Below are 13,977 nucleotides of genomic sequence, written 5' to 3'. Positions count from 1 at the left end.
ACTTACATAAATGCAAAGTACTACAAGTTTTGACTATACAGGACTTTAGAAAGTATTAGCATAGTATGAAGTAAACTTAATCAAAATGAATAATAAAACAACCCACTTAATTTTCTTTAAAAAAATACAAAAATACAAAAAAATTAAGTGAAATTGGCTCTCTTTTTTTGGAACAACATTCCCTATTTTTATACAGGAGGTTTAAAGGTACACATTTTATTTACTTTTTTTTTTTAACAAAACAAAAAAAAACCTACAATTTTATTTATTTATTTATTTTTTTAAGTGTAACATTTGGGTTCATTTTTGTCATTTATTTTGGAATTTACTGGTAAGTTTTTAGTTAAACATAAAGCACTGATTTTAGAAAATTTTTGAGCAATGAAGGTCTAAATTAATTCCAAAACTGCCATAAATAAATAAATAAATAAATTTAATAAAAAATAAATAAATAATAATAATAATAATAATAATAATCATCATCATCATTAATAATAATAATAATAATCACAACAACAATATAATAATAATAATAATAATAACATAAATAATAATAATAATAAAATTAATACCAATAAAATTATTATTAATAATAATAATAATAATAATAATAATAATAATAATAATAATAATAATAATAATAATTAATAATAATAAAAAATAATAATAAAAATAATAATAATAATTGTAAAATTTATTAAATTTATTTTAAAAAAATAATAATAATAAATCAAAGTTGTTAAAAATATATTCCTGGAGTTTTGTTTTACATGAAAAATCTAGTTATTTGCTTCACTTTAAATGTGAAATATTAGTTATTAACACTTGAAAAAGTCGCATTTATTTATATATTTTTTCTTTTTAGTGAAATTTACAGTTAGTTAACCCATTGTAACTCGAAACAGTTAACTTAATTTTTATAATGTTCATAGCATCGTTTACTTAATTTTTTAAAGCAATGTGTTTACTCACTTTTTTTGGAGTAAAGTCAACAAATCACTTTTTATAGCAGTTGCTTAGTTTCTCTGTTATGATTGTGGGGACTCTTATGTTGAAGTTTCTCTATTTGATTCTTGCTTCTTGGTTTTTATTTGTTGCCCTGGTTACTCATTATCCTCACCTGTGTGTGGTTTAGTTTCTCATTATCCTGAGTATTTATACTTCTTTCAGTTATTATTTTTGCTTTAGTGATTACTGTTTTGCTGTTATTTTACCTGTTAGATTATAAATTTGAAATCAGAATTATTAGTCCCCCTGAATTATTAGCCAACCTGTCCCCCCCCCCCCCCCCTCAATTTCTGTTTAATGGAGAGCAGATTTTTCAACACATTTCTAATCATAATAGTGTTAATAACTCATCTGTTTTATTTGATCTTTGTTAGGATGACAGTAAATAATATTAGACTAGATATTCTTCTAGACACTTCTATACAGCTTAAAGAGACATTTAAAGGATTAACTTGGGTAATTAGGGTAACTAGGCAGGTTAGGGTAATTAGGCAAGTTATTGTATAATGACGGTTTGTTCTGTAGTCTACCGGAAAATATAGCCTAAATGAGCTAATAATATCTACCTTAAAATGGTGTTTAAAATTTTAAAAACTGCTTTTATTCTGGCCGAAATAAAACAAGTAAGACTTTCTCCAGAAGAAAAAATATTATTAGACATACTGTGAACATTTCCTGAATCCGTTAAACATCATTTGGAAAATATTTAAAAAAGAAAAAAAAAATTCAAAGGGGGCTAATAATTCTGACTTCAACTGTGTGTGTGTGTGTGTGTGTGTGTGTATATATATATATATATATATATATATATATATATATATATACACAATAAAATAAATAAACATACATAGTTTCACTCTTTCATTTATTGTTTAAAGTCTGGCTGTTTCAAAGTAAATCCATTTTTACCATTTTAATGTATAATTATTATTGACTTCATTTGTGTGTTTCTGGTCAGAAATGAATATGTCGATCCATAAAGTAATTCACCTTTTGCATTTAAAGGGACAGTTCACCCCCAAAATGTAAAGTCTGTCATCATCTCCTCATACTCCACTTGTTCCAAACCTGTTTGAGTTTCTTTCTTGTGTTGAACACAAATGAAAAATATACTGAGAAATGCTGGAACAAAGCAAAAAATGTATTTTTTTCTTTCTATATGCACGCCAATATCTACTTTTTCCCCAACATTCTTCAAAATATCTTGCTTTGTGTTCAACACAAGAAAGAAATTCAGAAAAGTTTACAACCACTTAAGAAATTGATGAGAAAACATTGAGTGAACTGACCCTTTAATGGGGTAAAATGACTTGATATGGGTTCAGAAACACTGACAGAATATTCTCTTTTGCTTGAACTCTTCTTTTAAAAGCTCTTTTTATAGCAGAAGCTGTAATGTGGAAAGCCTGAGCTCATTATTATTTGCTGTTGTCCACATTCCTGCGCTCTATGATTGTGTATGTCCAGCAGAGCGTGAGCTGTGACACACAACAAGACGCCTGATATTCCCATTGACCCTCATTGTGGAGAGTTCCAGAAGGAGGGGAAGAGGAAACACGACCTTATATGGGCATGTCAGCGGTGAGGCTTTCATCACCTTTAAAGAGCGCAGAGACTCTGTGATAAAGTCTAGAAGGGATACAGCTGCGGATACTCACATCATTCATTCATTCATTTTCTTTTCAGCTTAGTCCCTTTATTAATCTGGGGTCACCACAGCGGAATGAACTGCCAACTTATCCAGCACGTTTTTGCGCAAACACAACAATGGTTATAAACACATTCAGTTTATGACACTTTTATAGATATGCGTATGTTTACTTTTATAATATTTATTTTTTATTTACACAAAATTAAGTTAAATAATATTATATATTAAGAATATAATACGTTAAATAATATTAATAATTACATACTATTTTAATATTTTACATACTATTTTACTATTTTATTAATACTATTTTATTTGCACAAAATTAAGTTATTTTTGGCTTAAAGTGACATTTAAAGGCTTCATTATAGGTTAATTAGGGAAAAGTTACATTAATTAGGCAAATCATCGGACAGCAGTGGTTTGTTTTGTTGCCAAAAATTAAATAGGATAATAATATTTACCCTAAAAAGAAAAAAAACTGTAATAAAATGTATCAAATTAAAAAATATGCTTAAAAAAGTGTACAAATATATTAATTATGTATTATAAATTCATTAATTCATTTATTCATTTTCCTCCGGCTTGGCATCTTTATTCATCAGAGGTCACCACAGTGGAATGAACCACCAACTTATCCTGCATATGTTTTAATCAGCGGATGCCCTTTCAGCTGCAACCTAGTACTGGAAAACACCCATACACTCTCACATTCACACACTATGGCCAGTTTAGTTCATCAATTCCCCTATAGCACATGTTTTGGACTGTGGGGGAAACCGGAGCACCAGGAGGAAACCCACGCCAACATAGGAAGAACATGCAAACTCCCCACAGAAACACCAACTGACACAGCCAGGACTCAAACCAGCAACCTTCTTGCTGTGAGGCGACAGCATTAACCACTGAGCCTATATTATAAAGATATGCATCAAGTTTGCATAATCTATATGGGAGTTTCGCAGTCGTCATGGTAACTTATTTATATCTCAGATGTTACAGAATCCAGAATGACTGTATTGAACCCGCCAAGACTGACTCTAATATTGGGCAAAACTGTAAATGTAAGGGTTTTTTCGGTGTGCGTGTGTGTGTCTGCGTCTGTCCTCCACTCCCTCATCCTGACTCAACAGACGGCCACATGAGTCACATATCGTGCTGGAGACATCACTGTCAGGCCTGTACGGTCATGTCAGGTGTACGACTGCATGATCAGAAGACTAAACATCCATACTCACCGTCTGAACACTGGATAGGGGACACCAGGGCTGATTCTCTCTCTGAATGCTTTATTTTGGGTACAGACACAAACAAGCTGCACTATTATTGACAGTTCAGAGGGAACCTGCCTTTGAGCAGAGCAGGCTTGTGTAAGATATGCAGGCAATAAAATATTTACTGTGCAAATTCAGGAAGAGAAAGTTAACCATGCTGGAATATATCAAAGCATTGAGAAGCTGTCAATCAAACACAAGGTAAACATAGAGACAGTCAAAAGAATTACATATTTCAGTAGCTTTGATGTTCTATATTGTTACATTTTTGGTATTGTTTTCAAATTGTAATGTATTCCTGTTATTAAAAACTGCATCATTACTCCAGTTATTATCTGATATCATTTCAAAATACTTATTTTAACGATCAAGAGGGTTTCTCAAAGTGATGTAATAACGAAAACTGCTTATTTTTATGATAACACTACTATTTAAATGGCTGGGGTATATTTTTTTTATTAAACTAATAATTATATTCATTATTTGATGTGTATTATACATTATTATAACAAATAACTATATTCGCATTGACAAATAGTGACAGTAAGAACCTTTAGATGCGGTACTAGATTCATTCATTCATTTTCTTTCGGCTTAATCTCTTTGTTCATCAGGGGTCGCCACAGCGGAATGAATCACCAACAATTCTAGCATATGTTTTATGCAGCGGATTCTATTTTAGCTGCAACCCAATTCTGGGAAACACCCATACACTCTCATTCACACACACTCATACACTACGGCCAATTTAGTTAATCTATTCCCCTATAGCGCATGTGTTTGGACTGTGAGGGAAACTGGAACACCCACACCAACACGGGGAGAACATGCAAACTCCACACAGAGACACCAACTGACCCGGGTGGGACTCGAACCAGTCATTTGCGTTCACAGAACGACCACTGACGGAATATTTCCTCTGTGTCGGAGCATTCTCTGTACACCCTAGAGATGGTTGTGCATGAAAATCCCGGTAGATCAGCAGTTTCTGAAATACTCAGAGCAGCCCATCTGGCAGCAACAACCATGCCACGTTCAAAGTCTCTTAAATCCCCTTTCTTCCCCATTCTGATGCTCGCTTTGAACTGCAGCAGATCGTCTTGATGTGTACATGCCTAAATGCATTGAGCTGCTGCCATGTGATTGGCTGATTTTTTGACTCACCAAGCAGTTGAACTGGTGTACCTAATAAAGTGGCCATGTTCATTTAAAATCATTTTTTTTGCAATTTGTTCTACTCCTCTGATCAACTGAGTCTTTCTTCTTTTGACTGGAACTGTCTTCATTTGTGAAATTAGTTTTTTTTTTTCAAGTCAAAGCGTAACTTATCTCACGGATAAGAAAACCTGCCCTTGTGACTTCCTCCCTGTATGACATCATGCCCTGATCCACACAGAAAACACTGGCTTTATGGTAAAGCTGTCAGAAGTGCAAACACCTCAGCAGACTGCCAGACAGATATTATCTGTGATGATACCTATTACACACACACACACACACACACACACACACACACACACACACACACACACACACACACACACACACACACACACAAACACACGCACGCTCTCTCTCTGTCTCTCTCTTTCAATTCAATTATATGTACAGTTGAAGATTTTTTCAATATTTCCCAAATGATGTTTGACAAATTTTTCACAGTATTTCCTCTAATATTTTTACATCTGGAGAAAGACTTATTTTATTTTGGCTAGAATATCCTGAGAATTGGCCCTCTCCTGTGAATTGTAATGTAACGGGCAGCACAAATGATTTGATGCCTCAGGCTGTTGATGTTGCAGATCTCTCGCACGCCCCCATACTGAATGACCCCAAACCATGATTTCTCCTTCACCAAACTTGACTGATTTCTGTGAGAATTTCTGTTCAGGTTCCAGTAGGTCTTCTGCAGTATTGGTGATGATTGGGAAGCAGATCAACAGATGATTCAGCAGAGAAATCCACCTTCTGACACTTTTACGCATCAACTAGAAGTCGAGTTATTATTTGTTGCTCTTACAAGTGAGATTCACGACAAGACTACTGTCAGGTAGTGTATACAAAACACCCCCGCCTCATCCCTATAGATTTCTGAGCAGTAACCATTCCTATAGCACTGCTTGTGTGTATTGTCTCTTCTAGTTGAATCACAGCATGCCTCCTCAATTCAATTGTAAGTTACTTTAGACAAAATGATCTGCTTAATGACTAAATGTAAATTCCTTCACCCACTCTTTCCAGAGGACCCCCATCTGTCACTCTCTCTCTCTTTCTCTCTCTCTCTCTCACTCCGCAGTACACTATTTAAAGAGTCTGAATCTGGAGGAAATCTTCAGACCTCTGAACTCCTCACCTCTGCTCCAGTCTCACACTGAGTCCACAGGGACACACACACACACACACATATGCCAAAGAAAACACAGCTTCATTTCACACAGCACATGTCCTGATATTAGCCAGAGAATCCGACTATATTTGATTGGATATTTTGACTGGAGCAGAAGACATGAATGCAATGAAAAAACTCACTGCCACAGTTACCAGGGTGTTGCTCTGGAGATTTCTATACAGTTACATACAAACTGTTATTATACATTACTGAATTCGCAAATTACATGACAAAATTGGTCATCAGTAATATAATGTCTTAGACTAAGCATTTATATTAACGTAATCAGACTACTTTTGGATTACATTTAGATTAATTTTGTGCTATAAGTTAAATTAACATTGAATAAATGTTAAAACATCAACCAAACCTTTATTCAACCAAAATTAAATCACTATTTACACTGTAAAAAAACATTGTATAAGTGTTAAAACATCAACCACACTATCACACAATTCATGTTGAAATTTAAATTAGAAGTTTTAGCCAGTTTTGCATCCTGAAATAACGTTTTAACATACATTCATTTTCCTGTCGGCTTAGTCCCTTTATTAATTTGGGGTCGCCACAGCGGAACGATCCGCCAACTCATCCAGCACATTTTTACACAGCCGCAACCCATCCCTGGAAAATAACGTTTTTAAAAAGAAAACAAAAAAAAATAGATTAAAATGGTCACAAAATCAGCAAGTGTTCAACTAAAATGAAAACAAAGTTTACTTGGGAAAAATCACTGAAACAACATCAGATCAGTCCTGCTGTACAGTATGATTTTACTCCAATGAATGTTGCCTCCTTTCAATCAGAGACCACTGGGCTGAAAAAGGAAAACTAAAGTATATAACTCTATATTGCAAACAATCTTTTAACTCAACTTATTAAACTTAGTTATTTTTGTTTGTTTGTTTGTTCTACCTACAGTATTTAGACAAGTTTAGCTAATTAAACCAATACATTCCACAAACTTGAAGAAAAAAGTGACGTTTTGTGGAAAAGCTGACTTTATTGGAGGCAGTTTTTAAAAAATTGTTAGTTGAACTTTTGTAAATAAGTAAAACTCTAAATAATCCACATCAAAATTAAGTAAGTTGTATATTTTGAGTAAAATAATATGTTTTTTAAATTGAGGAAACATTTTATTTTGCACCGTGTCCGTGTACAAAGTTTTACTGTTATTCCAACAAAGTTTTTGCAAACGTTCCAAACATCTTTTAGCTATATGAAAGGTTTGTTCAACTTTAGCTTATACTTTTTGTATCTTCTCCAAACAATTAAAATATTCAAAACACATGTGCCAACATCTTTTGGATTGCTTTGTTGTGAAACGTTAAAGAAGATCCCATCACAAGAAATATCACTCCTAGAGAAAAATAAGTCTTTAAAATGCAGCCCATCTAAATCTTTATAAAAATAGCTAAATTAAAGGTGTATCTTAGTCCTTTGGAATAGTTTATGCTCAAAGCATTCAGTTTAAATATGTTGCAAAAGAATTTGGGAAACCTTTGAGATCCAAAACTCATAGTCCCCTCCATCAATATCACAGCCCTGTTCACAACATCCCCTGGCTCACCATCAAGATGCCCACTTTGAAAATGTCTTTCTCATCATCAGGTGGCTGAAAAAAAATAATTCAACAGTGGACCAGTTATTTCCTCATCGCTTTAAACATACAATACCAAAATAAAGACCTTGTAGCATTTCAAATGTTGCAGGAATAAATAACTGCATTGTTAATTTAATAGTTTAACAGCTTAAAAACAAAATATTAGCTATCTCACTATTTTACATCTGAGCATTCAAACACACTGATGTTTAAACTACAACAGCATATAGATTATTATAGGAGTACCGTTACTAACTGTAAGTTTTCTCACCTTTCAATGACATGATGTAGTACTGTTGTCTCTGATCATCCAGTCTGTTTGCGTTCCTTGCGTTCTGGAAGCTTTGGATGGTGATCTGAAGAGAGGGTAGGGTAGGTATTTCCCAGTACTGGGTTGCATTTGAAAGGGCATCCACTGTTTAAAACATTCCCCTGTGGCAACCCTTCTTTTCATTTCAACAGAAAAATAAACTCATAAAAACCACACAAGGGCAAGTAAATGGTGTACTGTCCCTTTAAGTCTCGGATGTGTGCAGCAGACACTTCTGGCAACTCTTACATTTGTTCAGATGCTTCAGATCTTCATGCCACAGGAGAGTTTGACTATGTTATTGTTCCCTCTCTGTAAAGCAATGATCTTCTCAGAGCTTCCTTCATGAATTACTAACAGCTCTATGAATAAATGATCCATCAGCAGCGCTCGCTCATGGCTGTCTGATAATGAGCCGTCACACATGACAGATGCTGTATTTGCTTCTTTACATCATCAGCGCCAAAATATGCAATCATCAAAGAGCGCAGTTTGAAAATACAGTAATGTGACATCCTGCTTTAATTGCATTTCTCCAGCGTGACGTTCTTCTTTCACAGTGTCAAAGTACATTTTCACTCACTCACTGAGTTTCTGACTTCAAAGGTGATGCGTTACATGTAATCCCATTATGTTTTGTCCAAGTAACCACACTGTAAAACATATCAGCAGTAAATTATTCACTTACCCCAGATTATGTGTTAAAGTTTTAAGGAAAAACTCACTTTATTTTGACTTATTATTCCCTAAAACAAGACAATGTGTTTTGCTTGTCTTGAGAAAATGCTTTTTAAAAGATATTACACTAGAAACAAGACAAAAATCTAAGTAAGATGACTCAGATTATTGTGCATGGCCCAGGGTGCAAATTACAGGGGTGTTTGGGGGGGGGTTTTACCCCCTAAATAATGCCTGATCCCCCCTGAGGGACATCAAAACAAGATGTATAGGGGGTCAGTCCTTTAATTATACGAAATAGCTTCCGCTGATCTCTATCTTAAATATTAATAATTAACAATGTATAATATAAGTATACATTTGACACCAACACCCCCATAATGGGACATACCATTGTGAATGCATAATCGTTCCAATCCATATAGGAAAAATGTCATTTAGCAGTCTGAAATGTTCCAATCCATATAGGAAAAATGTCATTTAGCAGTCTGAAACTGGCAGTTCTAGAGCACCGGTAGACATCTCAGGTATCCACAAAACCCATTTCATGTAGAATAGGTGTTTACATCTGCATGTAGCCTAAAAAAAGAAACATTAGACACATCATTTGTATAGTTTGACCTACAGCAACCTCTAAAATAGTGACTAAATATCCCTTAAAACACTGGAAACTTGTACATTTTATTAATGAATGATATGCAATTTACATACATATATAAATTTGACTTACTGAAGCATGTATTAACAAACTACCTAAAACACTACATGCATAATCAATGCATAATTGGCAAGCTGGCACGCCTCTCTCAGGCTGGACTCACCAGCTGTTCTGTGCTGCTCTCTAGTGGACATCAGCTGACACTGATCTCAGATCATCCATAAACCTGTGATTTCTCAAAGTCACTCAAGCCTGATTAATCCACAGTTAATCAAGCACAGCAAACAGCAGGAGGGTTATGTAAATACACAAGCAAACTAATAATCAGATGAACAGATAGCTGTGTGTGCACCTCTACAACCTTGATGTTGTGTTTTTTTTCTGTGTTTTATACGCTGCACTAATGGTGCTTGAAATGCAAAACACGAGGTTCCATTTTCTCAATACAAACGCATTCTGTTTACACTGTATTGCCTAAACACTTTGTAAGTTGTTTTGGTTTAATAAAGCGTCATTCTAATGTAAACAACGCGAGTCCTCTTTCATCACACATATACGGTGTGTGCGGATGTGTCCCTGGATAAAGGCATTACTGTACAGGGAAGCGCGTCACGGATCCTCCCCCTCCATACCATAATAACCCGTCATGGCTTCCCAAACCCGCCTCTATATGCACCGATTGCACTCCCGCGGCCGTCTATACCGACAAACTGTCATCCGCGGAGCCGGAGCGCGTTCGCAGCGGTACCCTTGACCCATTTACCACCGGCGACTGTCTGATTTGTGACCGGCGTTAATGGATCGTGCACTTGTCAGTGCAACTGCACCGTCCAGGGAATCATATACTAAGCTCACCGGATGCGCCCGGTGTCGTCCGTTTTAGTGGCCGGTTGGGTTGTGAATGTGCCAGGAGGAGGCAGCTATAATAACACTGTGGATCTGCTGTCCTCGCGCCATCTCGAACAGCTCCCCGCGCGCTTCCTTGTTTCAGGCCAATTGCGGGACGGGCTGCTGGAGCCACAGAGGAGGGGTGGTCTCCGGTATCCGGTTCTTTCCGTAATCCTGCGCCGGTGGAATTTTAAATCCGTTCCTCCAGCGGGATCTGCACAGTGGAGACTCGGCGGAACACGCTTTGTTCTTTACGCCGCTCGACTGCTACATTGTTATATTTGTAGAACGCGAGTTCTTTTTAGAACACTCCATTGATACAATGTAGCATTGTTTAGAACGCTCATTACACTGTATCATTCGCGGGATAGCGTTTAGAACGCTCTCGCGGGTCCTTTCATTGTTACATTGTAACAAAGTGAGCAGAGCAGCCCACCGGGATCCGGTGTAAATATTCAACAAATGATAGAGGAGGAGTCGGTGCACGATAAAAGGGATGTGGACCGAGAGCAGAGTTTTGGAGTCGGTTTAAAGCGCGCGCGCGCTCTCAGTTTTCACCTCAGAGAACGTTTGCTTGAAGTCCTGCAGCTTTATTATGAAGAGTGATCTCTCATAACAGGATTTGGGCATTATCGGAAGGATTATGAGTGATCATCCGTGCAAAGTGACGCGAGATTGACTTAGTTCTCTGCGAAATTCCTGAAGGGATTTATTTTTGTTCTTTTTTTTTCTCCCTCACTTGCATGTTATAAAGTAGTTCTCGGGGAAACGCGTCTGCATCCTCTCCCTGTAGGATGCACTCGGAAAGCGATGACAACACGGCTGGTGGGACGCCCGGCTCGGAGGACCCGCAGGCTGAGGAGTCCTCTTCCCCTGCGGAGGAGTTCGAGGAGCAGGAGCGCAAGCTGGCCCCGGAGGACAGCACCGTGCAGCTCATACACACCGGCTGCACTGACAAGCGTCCGGCCACGTCGCCTGGCGCTCACCCTGGACAAGGCTTCGTTCCCCCGGAGGGGGGCTTCGGTTGGGTCGTGGTGTTCGCTGCTACATGGTGCAACGGCTCGATTTTCGGCATCCAGAACTCATTCGGGATTCTGCACATGATGCTGGTGAAGCACCACGAGGAGCTGCCGGACCAGGCGTCTCAGTTTAAAGTGGGTGAGTCGAATCTTCCATCTGTTCAGTAAGTGCTGGAGTGTGAGATTTGAAGTGCTGTTAGTGTGAGCTGAAGGGAGATTGAAGGCTTAAGGGATCACAGCTGATCATACGAGGCTCTGCGTCTGCTGGAGCCGCCCGGAGCTGCTCTCTGAGCCGCCACACTCTGACCCAGCAGCCGCCCACTCGCATCTCTTGCTCCACGGCCACCAGCAGGATTCACACGCGCTCAAACACCTGCTATAAATATTGTGTTTTTTCTTTAATGTCATCTCAGACTAGAATGTTGTTATTTTGAGTTGAACTTAGAAACTGAGGTAAAGTTTGGTTTCACATTCGCACATTCTGACTTTCTCCTTTACATTATAATTTCAGAGAATGTTTTCTTTTCAGAGTCTAAATCATATTAGCAGCCAATGACTATCAAAGCACAGCATTGTTTACAGACAGTTAAAGGGTGCTAATGTTGTTTTGAAGTCATATTACATGCTGATTCAGAGCGAATATTCAAAGTAGCAATGTCAAACAACATATAGGGACACAAGTTGTCACTTTATTAAAAAATGAACGAATGTGCGAATATAAAACCAACTTTACCTCAATAACTGAAGACTATGAGGATTATGGTAACTAAAGATTTCCAAAATAGGCTTGCTCGTTGTTTTTTTCTCACCAACACAGAATTTATTTGATCGAAAATACAAAAAAGAGAATGATTTTTACAATATAAAGTATCTGTTTCTGTTTAAATATGCTATAAAATATAGTTTTGAATCAAGACTGAATTTTCAGCAGCATCGCTCCATTCTTCAGTTTGTTAGAATTGCTTTATAATCAATGCTAATGTGATGGTTTTCTGTAAAGGGGAATTATTTATTAAATTCCTGATTTAATAAAACAGTTTTTTTCTATTAGAAATGTTTATTTTAACTAAAAACTTTATTTTTGAGGGAACTTTTAAATTCATTTAATGCACAACTTTTAAATAAAAATGTGGTTTTTGTTTTGTTTAACACTTTTAAAAGTTTGATTATCAGTGTTTCCACAAACTCCACGTGTTGGCGTGGGTTTCCCACGGGTGGTCTGGTTTCCCTCACAGTCCAAACACATGCGCTACAGGTATTGTGGTACTGTGTATGGGTGTTTCCCAGTACTGGGGTGCAGCTGGAAAAGCATGAAAATGAATTAATGGATATTCCCTCAAAAAAAAAAAAAAACATGAAGCAGCACAACCATTTCCAAAACTCATAATAATAATCAAAATGTTTCTGGATTATCAAATCCGCATATTTGAATGACTTCTGTCGCATTATGTGACTCTAAAGACTGAAGTAAGGATGCTGTAAATGCAAGCTTTCAATCACAGGAATTAAATTACAGTTTAAAATGTATAAACATAGAGAACAGTTATTTTAAATAATGTATTTCTGATCAAGCCTCCTCCTTACTTACTGACTTTGAAAGAACTGTTCTCTTAAATCATTCTCTTCAATTATTCATGGCCATCTCAGAAAGCAGCCCCAGGGAGTTGCTTTGCATTCGGTAGATGTCAACTGAATTTCTAGATATTATAATTGTAGTTTTTGTTTTGTAGCAGAATTAAAAGCAGTTTTGCAATTGCTCCGTTTAAACCCTGCAGTGAGCAGACATCAATAAATCCACACGTTTCTCAAACAGAGCGATGCAAACAGTCAGAAATAATCTGATAACAAAAACACATGTTGTTCGGACAAAATAAGTGGGAATAGAACCCAGCCAGGAACCATGTTTCTAACTACAGCTTCAGAGGTGTAGTTTCAAGTGCTCAAGTTTGCGACACAGTTTGCGAATGTTCATTGGAGCGATGGATTTGGAAAACGGCAAATCAACTAACTATGTTTGTAACAACAGAACTTGCGACCTTAGTTGCTGAACAATGGTTTTGGGAAACGCACACCTGCCTGTTTACATGATAGTTGGATTGTCACATGTCCGATTTATATCGGATTTATTTCCACATATGAAGGAGGCCTGAAACCTATCTCTGACTATCTGAATGCATGCAGATCCGATCTGTGTCACATATGAACATCAGAATTGGGTCACATTTAACTGGCAGTGTAAATAGGGCCATAATGTATGTTTTCTTGCACAGCTGGATGTTGTACTTAACAAAAAAAACAGATTAGCCACTCACAACAACCTTTTTCGATTGTTTTATTTATTTTTTTGATTTACGATGGCATAGCAGTCAAAATAGTACAAATGAACTCATGGATGGGACAAATTCTAGACCCTTGTCTGTGAGGGGGGGGGGTCTTTCAAAGCACCAGAACCCCTCCCTGGCTACAGGCCTGGTTTAGGGAAGGAGGATGGTGGGTCAG

At 36.9% G+C, this 13,977-nt stretch overlaps 2 protein-coding genes and 1 long non-coding RNA gene across 5 annotated transcripts in view; 2 read left to right on the top strand and 1 right to left on the bottom strand.

Moving 5' to 3' along the window:
* Positions 1-13,977, top strand: part of rgs14a (regulator of G protein signaling 14a) — a 438,366-nt gene that overhangs the window by 184,216 nt on the left and 240,173 nt on the right. The window lies entirely within an intron of this gene.
* On the bottom strand, positions 7,437-9,355 carry LOC141377650 (uncharacterized). The gene is made up of 3 exons (XR_015507148.1): positions 9,305-9,355; positions 8,197-8,888; positions 7,437-7,937 (listed from the first exon to the last, which is right to left on the bottom strand). It is a non-coding gene; the product is annotated as an uncharacterized LOC141377650 (long non-coding RNA).
* slc16a2 (solute carrier family 16 member 2) overlaps positions 10,979-13,977 on the top strand; it is a 47,142-nt gene continuing 44,143 nt past the window's right edge. For 2 of the 3 annotated variants that reach the window (XR_015506596.2, XM_087280020.2), the window contains exon 1: positions 10,979-11,617. Coding sequence is in view for 2 of the 3 variants with exons in the window: in XM_087280020.2 (XP_087136146.1) it covers positions 11,254-11,617 (364 nt within the window). In the remaining variant the exon portion in view is untranslated. 3 annotated transcript variants of the gene reach the window in all.

The sequence above is a fragment of the Danio rerio genome, chromosome 14, assembly GCF_052040795.2.
Source record: "Danio rerio strain M-AB ecotype USA chromosome 14, GRCz13ab, whole genome shotgun sequence".
Classification (NCBI taxonomy): Eukaryota; Metazoa; Chordata; class Actinopteri; order Cypriniformes; family Danionidae; genus Danio; species Danio rerio.
Note: the sequence above shows the minus strand (reverse complement) of the source record. Positions and strands in the feature narration are given on the sequence as shown.